Raw genomic sequence first — 20,610 nt, 5'->3', positions numbered from 1 at the left:
TATCCGAGGTCGGGTCGCGGGGGCAACAGCCTAAGCAGGGAAACCCAGACTTCCCTCTCCCCAGCCACTTCGTCTAGCTCTTCCCGGGGGATCCCGAGGCGTTCCCAGGCCAGCCGGGAGATATAGTCTTCCCAACGTGTCCTGGGTCTTCCCCGAGGCCTCCTACCGGTTGGACGTGCCCTAAACACCTCCCTAGGGAGGCGTTCGGGTGGCATCCTGACCAGATGCCCGAACCACCTCATCTGGCTCCTCTCCATGTGGAGGAGCAGCGGCTTTACTTTGAGTTCCTCCCGGATGGCAGAGCTTCTCACCCTATCTCTAAGGGAGAGCAGGAAACTCATTTGGGCCGCTTGTACCCGTGATCTTGTCGTTTCGGTCATGACCCAAAACTCATGACCATAGGTGAGGATGGGAACGTAGATCGACCGGTAAATTGAGAGCTTTGCCTTCCGGCTCAGCTCCTTCTTCACCACAACGGATCGGTACAACGTCCGCATTACTGAAGACGCCGCACCGATCCGCCTGTCGATCTCACCATCCACTCTTCCCCCACTCGTGAACAAGACTCCTAGGTACTTGAACTCCTCCACTTGGGGCAGGGTCTCCTCTCCAACCCGGAGATGGCACTCCACCCTTTTCCGGGCGAGAACCATGGAGGTGCTGATTCTCATTCCGGTCGCTTCACACTCGGCTGCGAACCGATCCAGCGAGAGCTGAAGACCCCGGTCGGATGAAGCCATCAGGACCACATCATCTGCAAAAAGCAGAGACCTAATCCTGCGGTCACCAAACCGGAACCCCTCAACGCCTTGACTGCGCCTACAAATTCTGTCCATAAAAGTTATGAACAGAATTGGTGACAAAGGACAGCCTTGGCGGAGTCCAACCTTCACTGGAAATGTGTTCGACTTACTGCCGGCAATGCGGACCAAGCTCTGGCACTGATCAGACAGTCCGATACCCCATACTCTCTGAGCACTCCCCACAGGACTTCCCGAGGGACACGGTCCAATGCCTTCTCCAGGTCCACAAAGCACATGTAGACTGGTTGAGCAAACCCCCATGCACCCTCAAGAACCCTGCCCAGAGTATAGAGCTGGTCCACAGTTCCACGACCAGAACGAAAACCACATTGTTCCTCCTGAATCCGAGGTTCGACTATCCGGCGTAGCCTCCTCTCCAGTACACCTGAATAAACCTTACCGGGATGAGTTTGCAAAGTATAAAAATGACCCTGAAATGTTTGAATGAAAAAAAAAAAGACAGCTGTTCTAAATGTGTCCACCAGATGTCGCAATAGCAATTCTTTGTAGACGATGCTACATATGTACAAAATAAACCACACGTTAGTGCATCAGTCGACGAAAATGATCAAACTACATGAATAACATCCTGTAATTAAATTTTGAAACAATTGTTTTATCTTGATAGATTGAAAATTAACATCAACACTGATGAACATTATCACATCATTTATCCAGAATATATAAATAACGACAAATAAAGTGCAGTATTTCCTTGAATTGGATTCTTATTCCTGTTTCCTGTCTCCTGTTTTTCTGGTTTGTGTTTCGCCTTATATTTTTGGATATTAAAGGGGAACATTATCACAATTTCAGAAGGGTTAAAACCAATAAAAATCAGTTCCCAGTGGCTTACTTTATTTTTCGAAGTTTTTAGCTCGGTTTAGCTCGGTTGGTAGAGTGGCCGTGCCAGCAACTTGAGGGTTGCAGGTTCGATTCCCGCTTCCGCCATCCTAGTCACTGCCGTTGTGTCCTTGGGCAAGACACTTTACCCACCTGCTCCCAGTGCCACCCACACTGGTTTAAATGTAACTTAGATATTGGGTTTCACTATGTAAAGCGCTTTGAGTCACTAGAGAAAAGCGCTATATAAATATAATTCACTTCACTTCACACTTCAAAATTTTACCCATCATGGAATATCCCGAAAAAAGGCTTTAAAGTGCCTGATTTTCGCTATCTGTAAATCCACCCGTCCATTTTCCTGTGACGTCACTGCGTGACGCCAATACAAACAAACATGGCGGATAGAACAGAAAGATATAGCGACATTAGCTCGGATTCAGACTCGGATTTCAGCGGCGTAAGTGATTCAACAGATTACGCATGTATTGAAACGGATGGTTGGAGTGTGGAGGCAGATAGCGAAAACGAAATTGAAGAAGAAACTGAAACTATTGAAGCTATTCGCTCAATAGCTATAGCTATTGAAGCTATTCGCTCAATAGCTATAGCTATTGAAGCTATTCGCTCAATAGCTATAGCTATAGCTATTGAAGCTATTTGGCGATCGCCTTCTAACCAACGATTGCATCTTTTGACCACTGGAGTAACTTGAATCCGTCGATTGGTATGTGTTTGTTTGGCATTAAATGTGGGTGGAGGGAAAGGCTGGATGCAAATATGGCTACAAATGTACATACCGCTAGCCTAAATAGCATGTTAGCATCGATTAGCTGGCAGTCATGCCGTAACCAAATATGTCTGCTGAGCACATAAGTCAATAACATCAACAAAACTCACCTTTGTGATTTTGTTGACTTTATCGTTGGAAATGCATCTGCTTTGAGTGTGGCAGGATATCCACACATCTCTGTCGTAGCATCACTATCGTCGGTAAAATGTGCAGAACAAACGAGGGACTTTTGCATCTTTTGACAACTGGTGCAACTTGAATCCGTCGATTGTATGTGTTTGTTTGGCATTAAATGTGGGTGGAGGGAAAGGCTGGATGCAAATACAGCTACAAATGAGGCATAAGGATGCAATATGTACATACAGCTAGCCTAAATAGCATGTTAGCATCGATTAGCATGCAGTGCTAATAGATGCACACTCCACGTAAGTCAACTTGAATCTGTCCCTGTTCGAGTTGTTACACCCTCTGACAATACACCGACGAGGCATGATGTCTCCAAAGTAAGGAAAACAGTCGAAAAAACGGAAAATGACAGAGCTGATTTGACTTGGTGTGCGTAATGTGTTTGAGAAAATGGAGGATTGCTTCACGTAGTGACGTCACGGGTGAAAGGTCATCGCTGCGACAGCCAACAATTGAAAGGCGCTTAAATCGCCAAATTCACCCTTTCAGAGTTCGGAAATCGGTTAAAAAAACATATTGTCTTCAAGGTATAAATTGACGCTTAAATAGGTCCGGTGATAATGTTCCCCTTTAAATTATGTTTTCCTGCACTATGCCTGCCGCCCTCTCTGCATCTTTGGGTTCGTCACCAATTCAATGTGACAAATGACTTTTTATCGTCAATATCGGCTGCCGAGTTTCATTTTTTCAATGAAAAAAATGTGCCTTTTTCTCAGAAAAGGTTGCAAAACACTGCAGTCGCATTACTCCCACCCCAGGTGTTGTTTTGACGCTGCATGTGAGGGACACGTCACTCCTCCAGGGACATTATTCCTCCAATAAGCGTCACTCTCATTAATCAGAAGTGACGGCCGCCCATCATGTCAACACAAGCAGTTGTCTCCACACGCAGTGTTTTTATCAACAGAAAAAGAAGGCAAACCTTTGTCGAACGCCATCTTGACTTCCTCCACCGAGTCGCTGAATCCAGATATTCTGTAGAGGCCTTCAGACTTCAGTCCTAGGGGGGTAGAACATAGATATCACCACACTGCCACAAGGGACGTAGAGCAATGAAGTACAAAAGCCAAAAGCAGTGAAGTTGTCACGTTGGGTAAATGGTAAATACAAAGAGAATACAATGAGTTGGAAATCCTTTTAACTTATATTCAATTGAATAGACTGCAAATACAAGATATTTCATGTTCACACTGAGAAACTTAATTTTTTATTGCAAATAATCATTAACTTGGAGTTTAATGGCAGCAACACATTGCAAAGAAGTTGGCAAAGGGGCATTTTTACCACTGTGTTTCATGGCCTTTCCTTTTAAGAACACTCAGTAAACGTTTGGGAACTGAGGAGACACATTTTTGAATCTTTTTAGGTGGAATTTGTTCCCATTCTTGCTTGATGTACAACTTAAGTTATTCAACAGTCTCCCTTCTGCTATTTTATCCTTCATTTTGTGCCACACATTTTCAATCTGGACTGCAGGCAGGACAGTCTAGTACCCGCACTGTTTTACTACGAAGCCACGCTGTTGTAACACGTGGCTTGGCATCGTCTTGCTGAAATAAGCAGGGGCGTCCATGATAACGTTGCTCGGATGACAACATATGTTGCTCCAAAACCTGTATGTACCTTTCAGCATTAATGGTGCCTTCACTGATGTGCAAGTTACCCATGCCTTGGGCACTAATGCACCCCCAATAATACGATATCGGAGTCTTGAAAATTAGCCGAGACCGATATTGATCCCATACAAACTTTTATTTTGTAGTGTGTAGTGTTACAAAAGCTTGATCATCTAAAATTACGCAGACAGACAACAATGATAGGTATGAAAAACTCTAACCTATTTATTATTAACAGTCTAAAATGAACTTATGCTGTCTTTAAGTTGAGGTGGAGTGGCAATTTGATTTGGCAATGCCTATTTTTTTATATTTATGGGATAAGCAGTAGAAAATGGATGGATGGTCTTTTTTCGTCACCTATTGTTTGTCTTTGGTACACTAATGTGTACATTTTAAGCCATTGGTTCTTTGTTTTATTTTTGAGAAAATATACATATATGTATATTTTTATGTTGCTATTTTTATCTTTGGTATGAACATTTTTATGTAACATAAGTAATTATTATTCTTTTGGTTCTTTGTTGTTGCTCTTTATGTATTATGACATTTTATTATCTGATCATGTGGTACTGCATTTTAATATTTTGTGGTGTTTGGAGGAAGAAGAATACTGAGTTGCATCCCAGGAACACCACACCTACTGTGAAGCATGGGGGTGGAAACATCATGCTTTGGGGCTGTTTTTCTGCTAAGGGGACAGGACGATTGATCCGTGTTAAGGAAAGAATGAAAGGGGCCATGTATCGTGAGATTTTGAGCCAAAACCTTCCATCAGTGAGAGATTTGATTGGTTGACCAAATACTTATTTTCCACCATAATTTAGAAATAAATTCTTTAAAATTCCTACAATGTGAATTCCTGTTTTTTTCCTTCTCATTCTGTCTCTCACAGTTGAAGTGTACTTATGATGAAAATTACAGACCTCTGTCATCATTTGAAGTGGGAGAACTTGCACAATCGCTGGCTGACTAAATACTTTTTTTGCCCCACTGTACATATTAAATAATATATATTTGGTTTTACACTGTATTGAAAAAAAAATTGAAAATGAATTTTACCTTTGCAAGCTCATTATTCTATTGGCTAAGTTTTTTATTCATAAATGTTTCTCAATACCTGACCTGCTCTTTGTGCCATTAAAAAAGATTTAGAACTCTAAATTAAAACACTCTACCTCTAACAACCTAAAAGCTGTGAAAACGATGATACTTTGTTCCAAATTTAAGTTTGGAACACAGCATAAGTTCTGTCTGACAAATCAAAACGAACAAAGTGTGCATTAACAGAGCTGAAAGTAGATAAATGGAGCGGAGTAAAAGTAGCGTTTCTTCTCTATAAACATACTTAAGTAAAAGTATGTTGCATTAAAACTACTCCTAGAAGTACAATTTCTCCCAGAAGTTACTCAAGTAGATATAACGGAGTAAATGTAGCGCGTTACTACCCACCTCTGGCGCCAACACATTTGAAAAAGACGCTCACCTCTGGACTCGATCTCGCGTATGCACATGTCCACCACCATGGGCCGCGCCGTGTTGTGAGCCTTCACCAAGGTGCTGAGGTCGCAGCTGTACACTTTGCGGATGTGTCTCAGGCTGGGCTTGCAGTTGTTGGCGACCAGAGAGGAACATTGCTTGTGGACGTTCACGCCGCAGTCTGCAAGACAGAACGCCGGCAGGTCGTGAAACAGCGGAAAAAACTCTTTGTTTACCTCTTTGTCACGGTTCTTTGTCAAGCATAATAAGATTGTGTTGACAAATTACTTCAGTTCAGTAACCTCATTTAGCTATTGTGTTGATGAAAATTCCAGTCTGAATTCATTGGCGGCTTTATTGAAAAAACAACAACAAAGGACCTTTTTTTCTCAATCAATCATTAAGACCCTTCCTCTGACATGTAAAGTGACAAACTCAGTCCATAGTTGTTGGCCCGCATTAAATAATAATACCAGTATAAAAAAATGACAGCAAATAATAATAACATAGCCATAATGGGTGCAACCACCCTGCTGAAGAGACTCCACTGAAACTCAAACATACATATACACATACATGTACATTCACTGTACAAACATACATATACACATACATGTACATTCACTGTACAACCATAAACATACTGTACATATACATTCACTGTACAAACATACATATACACATACATGTACATATACATTCACTCTACAAACATACATATACACATACATGTACATTCACTGGACAAACACATGTACACATACATGTACATATACATTCACTCTACAAACATACACATACCGTACATACACATTCACTGTACAAACATACATATACACATTCTGTACATACACATTCCCTGTACAAACATACATATACACATACTGTACATATAAATTCACTCTAAAAACATACATATACACATACATGTACATTCCCTGTACAAACATACATATACACATACTGTACATATAAATTCATTCTAAAAACATACATATACACATACATGTACATTCCCTGTACAAACATACATATACACATACTGTACATATAAATTCACTCTAAAAACATACATATACACATACATGTACATATACATTCACTGTATAAACATACATATACACATACATGTACATTCCCTGTACAAACATACATATACACATACTGTACATATAAATTCACTCTAAAAACATACATATACACATACATGTACATATACATTCACTGTACAAACATACATATACACATACATGTACATATACATTCACTCTACAAACATACATATACACATACATGTACATATACATTCACTCTACAAACATACATATACGCATACATGTACATATATGTTCACTCTACAAACATACATATACACATACATGTACATATATGTTCACTCTACAAACATACATATACACATACATGTACATATACATTCACTCTACAAACATACATATACACATACATGTACATATACATTGACTCTACAAACATACATATACACATACATGTACATATATGTTCACTCTACAAACATACATATACACATACATGTACATATACATTCACTGTACAAACACATGTACACATACATGTACATATATGTTCACTCTACAAACATACATATACAAATACATTCACTGTACAAACATACATATACACATTCTGTACACACACATTCACTGTACAAATATACATATACACATACTGTACATATACATTCACTGTAGTAATATACATATACACAAACTGTACATATACATTCACTGTACAAACATACATATACACATACATGTACATATACATTCACTGTACAAACATACATATACACATACATGTACATATACATTCACTGTACAAACATACATATACACATACTGTACATATACATTCACTCTAAAAACATACATATACACATACATGTACATATACATTCACTCTACAAACATACATATACACATACATGTACATATACATTCACTGTACAAACACATGTACACATACATGTACATATATGTTCACTCTACAAACATACATTTACAAATACATTCACTGTACAAACATACATATACACATACCGTACATACACATTCACTGTACAAAAATACATATACACATACTGTACATACACATTCACTGTACAAACATACATATACACATACTGTACATATACATTAACTGTACAAACATACATATACACATACATGTACATTCATTGTACAAACATACTGTACATATACTTTCACTCTACAAACATACATATACACATACTGTACATACACATTCACTGTACAAACATACATATACACATACATGTACATTCACTGTACAAACATACATATACACTTACTGTACATATACATTCACTCTAAAAACATACATATACACATACATGTACATATACATTCACTTTACAAACATACATATACACATACATGTACATATACATTCACTGTACAAACATACATATACACTTACTGTACATATACATTCACTCTAAAAACATACATATACACATACATGTACATATACATTCACTTTACAAACATACATATACACATACATGTACATATATGTTCACTCTACAAACATACATATACATATACATTCACTGTACAAACACATGTACACATACATGTACATATATGTTCACTCTACAAACATACATATACAAATACATTCACTGTACAAACATACATATACACATTCTGTACACACACATTCACTGTACAAATATACATATACACATACTGTACATATACATTCACTGTAGTAATATACATATACACAAACTGTACATATACATTCACTGTACAAACATACATATACACATACATGTACATATACATTCACTGTACAAACATACATATACACATACATGTACATATACATTCACTGTACAAACATACATATACACATACTGTACATATACATTCACTCTAAAAACATACATATACACATACATGTACATATACATTCACTCTACAAACATACATATACACATACATGTACATATACATTCACTGTACAAACACATGTACACATACATGTACATATATGTTCACTCTACAAACATACATTTACAAATACATTCACTGTACAAACATACATATACACATACCGTACATACACATTCACTGTACAAAAATACATATACACATACTGTACATACACATTCACTGTACAAACATACATATACACATACTGTACATATACATTAACTGTACAAACATACATATACACATACATGTACATTCATTGTACAAACATACTGTACATATACTTTCACTCTACAAACATACATATACACATACTGTACATACACATTCACTGTACAAACGTACATATACACATACATGTACATTCACTGTACAAACATACATATACACTTACTGTACATATACATTCACTCTAAAAACATACATATACACATACATGTACATATACATTCACTTTACAAACATACATATACACATACATGTACATATACATTCACTGTACAAACATACATATACACATACCGTACATACACATTCACTGTACAAAAATACATATACACATACTGTACATACACATTCACTGTACAAACATACATATACACATACTGTACATATACATTAACTGTACAAACATACATATACACATACATGTACATTCATTGTACAAACATACTGTACATATACTTTCACTCTACAAACATACATATACACATACTGTACATACACATTCACTGTACAAACATACATATACACATACATGTACATTCACTGTACAAACATACATATACACTTACTGTACATATACATTCACTCTAAAAACATACATATACACATACATGTACATATACATTCACTGTACAAACACATGTACACATACATGTACATATATGTTCACTCTACAAACATACGTATACACATACTGTACATATACATACATACATAAATACATACACTCACGCACATAATCACGTTTCATCAAACATAAATTAACATTGTTGCCCTAGGGTAAACTGGGTAACACATGCCACACTGACCAAGCTTAACCTATTGTTACTATAACAATCTACAAGCTTAATATAGCTGGATTCTTGTTCTTACCTCCATTTTTCTTCTTTCTTTTGTATGTGTAGTTATCATTACGTACATGTATTGTTGCATTTGAACTGTATTGTTGATAATAGAGGTCGATTATTGGTATTGTTCATGATCAATGGTGATATTTCTATTGGTTTTTGTATTGCTCCATTTGTACTGTAAAAATGCTCATTGTCATTTCTGTTTTATTATTTAATTCACTAACTCAAGGGTCGGGAACCTTTTTGGCTGAGAGAGTCAAGAAGGCCAAATATCTTAAAAACGTATTTCCGTGAGAGTCATATTATATTTTGGTAATACTTTGATAGGGGGAACATATTCACCATTAATTAGTTGCTTATTAACATGCAAATTCGTAACATATTGGCTCTTAATTAGTCCTTTTTAAGTACTTATTAATGCTTTTTTCTGCATGGCCTTATTTTACAAGCAGTAAGCCAATAACTAAGAGTCTTCCCTTATAACCTCAGAATGATTGCTTATTAGTACCCCTAACCCTTATATGGTCCACTAGTGTCCAAATAACTCTTAATTAAGTCTTTGTTACTTAGAATATGTTCCCCATACTAAAGTGTTACCAATATTTTTTAACACTGAATACAACTAAATGTGCGCATTTTTAAGTTAGACTAACATTTTTGGAGTATAATAAGTCTCTTCTTCTTTTTAAAAACATTGTGATTCTGAAGCTAACAAATAATAAATGAAATACTTCTTACCATTAATGCGACTTCATGGATTGATGGAATAAAATGCATGAGAATGTTTTTAATTTTGAACGTTATTTTTAACCCTGTGATTACCAGCGGAATCATTTATTACTTATCGTGTTAAGTAATGTCAGCTCAGATTTATCTGAGAGCCAGATGCAGTCATCAAAAGAGCCACATCTGGCTCGAGAGCCGCAGGTTCCCTACCCCTGCACTAACTGCTTCTTTGCTATCACTTTTACCATCATATTTGTACATATCCTGTTTGCTGATGTCGCTCTATTGTTGTTGTTGTTTTTGTCTCTCTGTCTCATCCCCCTCTTGACCCCACAATTTCCCTCTCTGTCTTCCTCTTTTTTCTCTTTCTATCCCCTCCTGCTGCACCAAATGATAATATAAATACTAGGGCTGGGCAACGATTAAAAATTTTAATCGAAGTTAATCGCACTATTTCTCCGATTAATCGCGATTAACTGCATTGTATACGCAAAGCCCGATAATGAATTCAAAAGTAGTGTGTAGTGCACCTTTATTGGAATATTCTCCCACATGAACAAAAGCGCCAAAACATTTGTTGTGCAAACACAATTTAAATCAGTCCTGTTTGTTATGGAAAATAAATATAATCTACATACAAATCTCTGAGCCACAATCATAACATCTGAACAGGCAATTTCTGAGGTAACAGCAGAAACATTTTTTTTATCAGGGATCTTATGTTTAAAAAACCTATATTATAGGTAGTGGGCTGTTTTAAGGAATTTTTGATCAAATTATCCGTAGTAGCAATATTAATAATGTTGTGTTTATTCTGCGTAGTGCACTTAAAATAATGATGACCATATCTAGGAATAGATATGATGGGAATTTTCCGATTGTTTGCTTGGTGCTTTGATAAACTGAACGCATATACATGGTACTATATTGTGATGTTATGAGCCAGGGAAAAAAAGAACTGCCCTACCCAGCATGCAACAGGAGTGAGGAGCATGCGCGGTAGCCCGGTATAGGTTGTGTCGCCATGACGGCATCTTGTATGTTGTGATATGCACGCTCTGAAAGCAAACGTTAAGAACTCAGCCAACACTCCTGGTCTGCATTATTCATAAATAGACAGACAACACATATACTCCGCTGCTTCACAGGCCGCTGGATGTAGCCGGCAAAGTATTCCCATGCTAGCAAGCACGCCTCATTCAGTCCAAAACGGCCCGATCTATCCACATCCAGAATTGTCTGGCGGTCGTAAGTGATCCCGGAGTGACCACGCTGTAAGCCAGCCAGGAAATTTGCAGAATTGTCCGGTATTTTTGCCAAATGTTCCATCTTTACCAAGAGCCCCTCGACGCCGGGCGACGCCATCTTGTTAAGAAAAGGCGTTAACAAAATAAAAGCATGTAAACAACATACGCAAATGTGCGATAAAATAATTGTCGGCGTTAATAGATTGATGAGTTAACGCGTAATTAACGCATTAATTTGCCCACCCCTAATAAATACATTTCATAAAGTCAAAATACAAATAAGGCAACGAGAGAAGTATCCCACACTTCTGTTTTTTTCTGGACCGAATGAAAAAATAAAAAAGAAGAGACTCCACTGCGGCTTTGTAGCGCAGGCGGATGCGAAACACTAAGCAAGGATGAGAACGCCGCCGCTGGTGCGCTCTGTTCTTTTTCTCTCTGCTCTCAAATCCAAGCTCGTGCAGCACAATGGCAGCGGAAGCAGCAATTCAGCCGCTGCGGGCGACACCAGACCTACTTTCACAGACTAAAATGGAGCAACTCCTCCAGCTCTTAGATCTTTTTAGTCCTCTCTAATTTCAGAGAGGTTTTTTTTACCCCCCTCCCTCCCCATCCCTGTTTAAAGTCCAACTCCCACCCAAAAAAAATTCTGCCTTTCAATTTCCACTGAGGCAGCTACTCCATGCAGAACCTGAAGGCATTATTTAGATTAAGACGAGTCCCAGGAGAAAAGGTCTCAGCATTGATATGCATTGGTGCAGAAATGTAATTACCTTAAGAGATGATTCTCTTAAAGATATGTGACAGCCTGTGTAATGGAGGCTTGTGTCCATGTGTGCCTCATAGGTCTCAGGTGGGGTGGGTGAGGGCGGCAAAGAGACACCAGCAGGCTGGGGATTGGGTTTTACTGCCCTGTCAGCATTTTGGCTGGTTGCTATGGCGAAGAGCAGGGGTGTCCAAACTTTATCCACTGAGGGCCGCACCATGAAAAATCAAAGCAAGTGATATTTTTAATTAAAAAATACAATTCAATATATTTATAAAAAATATACATTTCGGCTTCCACTCAGGCTTGATCTCAGGGACCCCAAAGGGTTTTGGTCAAAAAATTATAAAAAATTTGACATTATTCGGTATTATTTTTTTAATCATTATTCAAGTTTTAAATCTCTAATGCAGGGGTCACCAACCTTTTTGAAAGCAAGAGCTACTTCTTGGGTACTGATTAATGCCAAGGGCTACCAGTTTGATACACACTTAAATAAATTGCCAGAAATAGCTAATTTGCTCAATTTACCTTCAATAAATAAATCTATATATATTAAAAAATGGGTATTTCTGTCGGTCATTCTGTGGTACATTTTTTTCCTTTTATGGAAGGTTTTTTGTAGAGAATTAATGATGAAAAAAACACTTACAAAATGAATATTTAATTTTGAAACATAGTTTATCTTCAATTTCGACTTTTTAAAATTCAAAATTCAACCGAAAAAACGAAGGGAAAAACTAGCTAATTCGAATCTTTCTGAAAAAATTAAAAAAATAATTTATGGAACATCATTAGTAATTTTTCCTGATTAAGATTAATTTTAGAATTTTGATGACATGTTTTAAATAGGTTAAAATCCAATCTGTACTTTGTTAGAATATATAACAAATTGCACCGAGATATATTTCTAACAAAGACAAATCATTATTTCTTCTAGATTTTCCAGAACAAAAAATTTAAAAGAAATTGAAAGTACTTTTAAATAAGATTTAAATTTGTTATTACAGATTTTCTACATTTGCCAGAATATTTTTTGGGAGTTTTAATCATAATACATTTGAAGAAATATTTCACAAATATTCTTCTTCGAAAAACAAGCAAAATGAAGAATTAAATAAAAATGTATTTATTATTCTTTACAATAAAAAAATACATTTACTTGAACATTGATTTAAATTGTCAGGAAAGAAGAGGAAGGAATTTAAAAGGTAAAAAGGTATATGTGTTTAAAAATACTAAAATCATTTTTAAGGTTGTATTTTTTCTCTAAAATTGTCTTTCTGAAAGTTATAAGAAGCAAAGTAAAAAAATAAATGAATTTATTTAAACAAGTGAAGACCAAGTCTTTAAAATATTTTCTTGGATTTTCAAATTCTATTTCAGTTTTGTCTCTCTTAGAATTAAAAACCGAGCAAAGCGAGACCAGCTTGCTAGTAAATAAATACAATTTAAAAAAATAGAAGCAGCTCACTGGTAAGTGCTGCTATTTGAGCTATTTTTCGAACAGGCCAGCGGGCGACTCATCTGGTCCTTACGAGCGACCTGGTGCCCGCGGGCACTGTGTTGGTGACCCCTGCTCTACATCAAATTATATTGACTGTCTGTCAATATAATGATTTTAAAGATTTAAGTTGTATGCTCTTTTTGTCACTAAAAAAACAGTTTTTTTAATGGAAAAATCACAAAATATGCAATATTTTCACCCAATAATTTTTCAAAGTGGAATATTTGAGATTATATAATAATTGGAGCATTAAAAAGGTCAATAACTCCCAACACCATTAATTCATTATTATTTTTGGAGCAATGACATTAAAAAACAAATTGTCAGGCTTGCCACTGACAGTTTGTTTGTGTTTTAGTTTCTCCTCTGTGTTTAGTGTTTCCTGTCCTTAGTTCCTGTCAGCACTCTTATTTTGGTTCAGCTTCCTGTTTGTCTCCATGAGTGCTTTGTTTCCCCTCAGCTGCGGCTGATTGGCACCTGGCCACACCTGGTGTCAATCAGCCCGCTCCTATTTGTACCTGCATTGTCTTCCAGTCAGGGCTGGATTATTGTCGCTCTTGTCGATGTCACTTCTTGTCGCTCTTTTGGATGTCACTTCTTGTCGCTCTTGTCGTGTCATGTCGTATCTTTGCAACGTAGCGGTAAGCTATCCATCCATCCATTTTCTACCGCTTATTCCCTTTCGGGGTCGCGGGGGGCGCTGGCGCCTATCTCAGCTACAATCGGGCGGAAGGCAGGGTACACCCTGGACAAGTCGCCACCTCATCGCAGGGCTGCGGTAAGCTATATTTTGTTAAATGTTTGTAGCCTACTGTTTTTTGTTCCCGGCTTCCAATTTTGTTTTCATATTACATGTACGACTTCTGCTTCCTGCACTATAAATGCTAGCTTCCACGCCAAGCCTTTTTGTTTGTACCCTTTGTTTGTTTTTGTCTTAGTATTTAAATTAAATCATGTTTTCTCACTCCATGCCTGCCTCCATCTCTGCATCTTGGGGTTCGCCACAAACCAATTCTGACACAAATCACACTAAAATAATTAGGGATCCAAAAGGGTCCTACTCATTAAAGTGTTAGAAAATACATTTTTTTTTTTTTTACTGTTTACTTTTAACACAATAATCTCGAGATAAACTTCAGATCTATCCGTCAGTTATAAGTTTTAATGTTGTTTATGGTTTTTGTTTGTTCATTTTAGGCCCCTCTTTAAAAAACAGCTCAGTTTTTTATATGGCAAACACAAAATATGCAACATTTTTCCCCCCAAAAATATCTCAAAGTGGAAAATGTAACGTGACGTAATTGTAGCCTTGAATAGGTGAATATGTTGCGATCTGCTGCTCAGATCTACACTATTTATTTTTCTATTTTGTATATTTCTCCGACTCCTTATCTCCTGTTTGCTTTGTCACCATGATCACTCATCAGTCCACCTGTTAGTCTCGCCCCGCACACCTGCTACTAATTTTCACCCTCCTATTTAAGCTCGCCTTTTCTGTTCACTCATTCTCGGATCCTAATTTGCCCACGAGCAACAGTGACGACTCTCGAACTTCATCTTTGTATGTATATTCTCGCTAGCTTTTACGCTAAGCCATTCGTTTATTTCCAGCTCACATGCTGAGGAATTGTTTTTCTGTTTTTTGTGTGCCTTCGTGCCAGCTTAGTTGTTTACTTTTACTTCCTAGTTCTCATACTAGCGTTTTTGGTTTGCCTTCTCTTTACACCAGTGTTTTTGTTCCTAGCCTTTTATTATTTAATAAATACCTTATATCTTACCTTTGCTGTGTTCCGCTTCGACGCATCCTCGGGAAAACAACACCGGCATTACCATGCCGAAGAAGAGTCTTCACAGAATAATTCATAATGACATTGATTTTGATTCATTATTATTTTTTAAAGAAAGAAACAGCCTGCATGGCAGCTTTGTGTTATTAGTAGGGGTGGGGAAATTAATGCGTTAATTACGAGTTAACTCATCAATCTATTAATGCCGACAATTATTTTATCGCACATTTGCGTATGTTGTTTACATGCTTTTATTTTGTTAACGCCTTTTCTTAACAAGATGGCGTCGGCTGGATATTCTTCGGCGTCGAGGGGCTCTTGGTAAAGATGGAACATTTGGCAAAAATACCGGACAATTCTGCAAATTTCCTGGCTGGCTTACAGCGTGGTCACTCCGGGATCACTTACGACCGCCAGACAATTCTGGATGTGGATAGATCGGGCCGTTTTGGACTGAGTGAGGCGTGCTTGCTAGACCGGCTAGCTAGCATGGGAATACTTTGCCGGCTACATCCAGCGGCCTGTGAAGCAGCGGAGTATATGTGTTGTCTGTCTATTTATGAATAATGCAGACCAGGAGTGTTGGCTGAGTTCTTAACGTTTGCTTTCAGAGCGTGCATATCACAACATACAAGATGCCGTCATGGCGACACAACCTATACCGGGCTACCGCGCATGCTCCTCACTCCTGTTGCATGCTGGGTAGGGTAGTTCTTTTTTTCCCTGGCTCATAACATCACAATATAGTACCATGTATATGCGTTCAGTTTATCAAAGCACCAAGCAAACAATCGGAAAATTCCCATCATATCAATTCCTAGATATGGTCATAATTATTTTAAGTGCACTACGCAGAATAAACACAACATTATTAATATTGCTACTACAGATAATTTGATCAAAAATTCCCTAAAACAGCCCACTACCTATAATATAGTTTTTTTAAACATAAGATCCCTGATAAAAAAAATGTTTCTGCTGTTACCTCAGAAATTGCCTGTTCAGATGTTATGATTGCGGCTCAGAGATTTGTATGTAGATTATATTTATTTTCCATAACAAACAGGATAACTTAAATACCCTGGCAGTGGCAATAAGCTTAAATGTTTGTATTTACATTTTTGGAGTTGATTTTCATAAAATATGCTATTTAACTGCTACTGTTTAACAAGGACTGATTTAAATTGTGTTTGCACAACAAATGTTTTGGCGCTTTTGTTCATGTGGGAGAATATTCCAATAAAGGTGCACTACACACTACTTTTGAATTCATTATTGGGCTTTGCGTATACAATGCAGTTAATCGCGATTAATCGGAGAAATAGTGCGATTAACTTCGATTAAAATTTTTAATCGTTGCCCAGCCCTACTTATTAGAGTAAACATTGCAACATTTTCTTGTTACATTTCACCTGTTTGCTCGTTTGTATCACTTTTACGTATTAAACATTATTCAATCGTATTGTTAAAATGTGCCGTGGGGCCGGTAAAAAATGACCTGCGGGCCGCAAATGGCCCACACTTTGGACACTCCTGGCGTAGAGGCTACAGTTTATCCATCCATCCATTTTCTACCGCTTATTCCCTTTTGGGGTCGCGGGGGGCGCTGGCGCCTATCTCAGCTACAATCGGGCGGAAGGCGGGGTACACCCTGGACAAGTCGCCACCTCATCGCAGGGCCAACACAAATAGACAGACAACATTCACACACTAGGGACCATTTAGTGTTGCCAATCAACCTATCCCCAGGTGCATGTCTTTGGAGGTGGGAGGGGCCTATCCCTAGGTGCATGTCTTTGGAGGTGGGAGGAGTCTATCTCCAGGTGCATGTGTTTGGAGGTGGGAGGGGCCTATCCCTAGGTGCATGTCTTTGGAGGTGGGAGGAGTCTACCTCCAGGTGCATGTCTTTGGAGGTGGGAGGGGCCTATCCCCAGGTGCATGTCTTTGGAGGTGGGAGGGGCCTATCCCTAGGTGCATGTCTTTGGAGGTGGGAGGGGCCTATCCCTAGGTGCATGTCTTTGGAGGTGGGAGGGGCCTATCCCTAGGTGCATGTCTTTGGAGGTGGGAGGAGTCTATCTCCAGGTGCTTGTCTTTGGAGGTGGGAGGGGCCTATCCCCAGGTGCATGTCTTTGGAGGTGGGAGGGGCCTATCCCCAGGTGCATGTCTTTGGAGGTGGGAGGGGCCTATCCCCAGGTGCATGTCTTTGGAGGTGGGAGGGGCCTACTATCCCCAGGTGCATGTCTTTGGAGGTGGGAGGGGCCTATCCCCAGGTGCATATCTTTGGAGGTGGGAGGGGCCTATCCCCAGGTGCATGTCTTTGGAGGTGGGAGGGGCCTATCCCCAGGTGCATGTCTTTGGAGGTGGGAGGAAGCCGGAGTACCCGGAGGGAACCCACGCATTCACGGGGAGAACATGCAAACTCCACACAGAAAGATCCCGAGCCTGGATTTGAACCCAGGACTGCAGGACCTTCGTATTGTGAGGCAGACGCACTAACCCCTCTGCCACCGTGAAGCCCAGCTACAGTTTAATGGAGGCTTATTTCTCTCACATTGTTTGACCCACACTCGTGTTTGCGGAGGGTGATTTTTGTTGAAATAAATAATGAATATTTCATCAATCTAAACACCGAGCTGTGCGACCAAACTGTGGGAGAGGCCGCATTTTAATTTATGTGGAAACCGAGCTGCTTCCCCACGCTCCGAGCTCGGCACCTCATTAAAGAGACATGCCAGCTTTGTTTTGCTTCGCGGGCATGATGGGATGAGACTGTAGAGGTGGGGGTGGGGGGGTTGAATGAGGGTATACAATGATGAGGAAATGTGGCACAACAAGCACCCAGCAAAGGCTGCCTCCCTGGCGTCAGGCCAAAACAGTTGAGCTCCTACAAAAAGCTGGAAAGGGGGTGTCGGAGCACCTTTTTTTTGCTATGCAAATCTGAGCACCATGAGAGACTTTGGTGCCCTAGATTCCGGGTAACTGTGTTGGGGAGGGAAGCGGGAATGAAAGGCTCTATAAATGCAGACTGGAAACACATGCCTCTTTTATTCGATGGCTGTGGAGCTTTCAAAAAGGGGAGCATCAACAATCGAGGTCCACGGCGTGTACTGTATTAGCGTGACACACTTTGTTTCATCGATATCGCATCCAACAGGCTTCACAGCGAGACACGGATTTGAACATTTGCAGTGAGACAGAAGCATTAGCAGCATTTGACAAAGTGATGAGAGAAGTGTTTTTTCTTGAAGACAAAAAAAAAACAGTGAGTTGTGGGAGAATAGTCGAGCATGGCGCAATCCATTATCAGGTGATGATTAAGACGCAGCTATAAATATAAATTATTTTGAAGAAATAAAGTCAAATATTCCATTTAAAAGGGAATTGCACATCTTTATGAGAGGCAAGAACAATCGAAGCTGCAAGCAGCGATGGACGGGATCGCTTTTGCTGCTGCCCCCGCGACCCAAACCCAGATAAGCGGTAGGAAATGGATGGATGGATTATTACACAGAGAAAAAATTGTATACACATGTGTTATACATCAGTCTCCTAGGGATGCACCGAAATGAAAATTTGTGGCCGAAGCCGAATAAAACTTAAACGCTTGGCCGAAGCCGAATACCGAATAATGAATGCATCCATCCATCCATTTTCTACCGCTTATTCCCTTTCGGGGTCGCGGGGGGCGCTGGTGCCTATCTCAGCTACAATCGGGCGGAAGGCGGGGTACACCCTGGACAAGTCGCCACCTCATCGCAGGGCCAACACAGATAGACAAACAACATTCACACTCACATTCACACACTAGGGACCATTTAGTGTTGCCAATCAACCTATCCCCAGGTGCATGTCTTTGGAAGTGGGAGGAAGCCGGAGTACCCGGAGGGAACCCAGTTTTTCACAATTTTTTTTATATTGCATAAATAGCCTAGAATAAATATTTAGACATGTTTTTCAAATAAAGTATTTTTTATTGAATATTGACATTTCTTTAATATTCCAGTAGCCTTTGCTTTTCAAAAAAAAAGCACACAGTTTTTCATTTATATTAGGCCTTCAAACAAAACATGCATTCCAAAAAAAAAAATAAAGTGCATTAAAGTGGATATACCCACAACAAATGAATTATTGTCCTTTTGGCAAAAGTCTGCTTAGCCACAGTAGATATGATAATAATGTAAACAGAAGGCTCAAGTAAATCTCAATTAATTGTGTGCTTGTAACCTCATACACTTATACAGGTAGCCTACACAACAGGCTAATAATGTAAACAGAAGGCTTAAGTAAATCTCAATTAAGTGTGTGCTTGTAACCTCATACACTTATACAGGTAGCCTACACAACAGGCTAATAATGTAAACAGAAGGCTTAAGTAAATCTCAATTAAGTGTGTGCTTGTAACCTCATACACTTATACAGGTAGCCTACACAACAGGCTAATAATGTAAACAGAGGCCCCACTAAATCTCAATAAGTGTGTGCTTGTAACCTCATACACTTATACAGGTACACAACATATCCCAACGTCACTGCGTCAAAAAATTGTGTCACACGCCACTATTCGGCCTTGTTCTTGACTCATTCCACCGAAGGCCGAATGTGGCTTTTTTTTGCCATATTCGGCCGAATATATTCGGTTACCGATTAATCGGTGCATCCCTAGTAATAACAGTTGTAAAGTGGCTTGGGCATTTTATAAGGACGCCTTGGTGCCGCCATTTTGAGACTCTAATGCAGGGGTAGGGAACCTATGGCTCTCGAGCCAGATGTGGCTCTTTTGAT

The 20,610-nt window shown here is 39.0% G+C and overlaps 1 protein-coding gene across 1 annotated transcript in view; it reads right to left on the bottom strand.

Moving 5' to 3' along the window:
* Positions 1-20,610, bottom strand: part of chn1 (chimerin 1) — a 78,893-nt gene that overhangs the window by 8,619 nt on the left and 49,664 nt on the right. The window contains exons 4-5 of the mRNA XM_061880007.1: positions 5,728-5,901; positions 3,548-3,625 (exon numbers count right to left, since the gene is read on the bottom strand). Of these exons, the coding sequence (XP_061735991.1) occupies positions 3,548-3,625; positions 5,728-5,901 (252 nt within the window). The remainder of the gene's footprint in view (positions 1-3,547; positions 3,626-5,727; positions 5,902-20,610) is intronic.

The sequence above is a fragment of the Nerophis ophidion genome, linkage group LG19, assembly GCF_033978795.1.
Source record: "Nerophis ophidion isolate RoL-2023_Sa linkage group LG19, RoL_Noph_v1.0, whole genome shotgun sequence".
In the NCBI taxonomy this organism is placed as follows: domain Eukaryota; kingdom Metazoa; phylum Chordata; class Actinopteri; order Syngnathiformes; family Syngnathidae; genus Nerophis; species Nerophis ophidion.
Note: the sequence above shows the minus strand (reverse complement) of the source record. Positions and strands in the feature narration are given on the sequence as shown.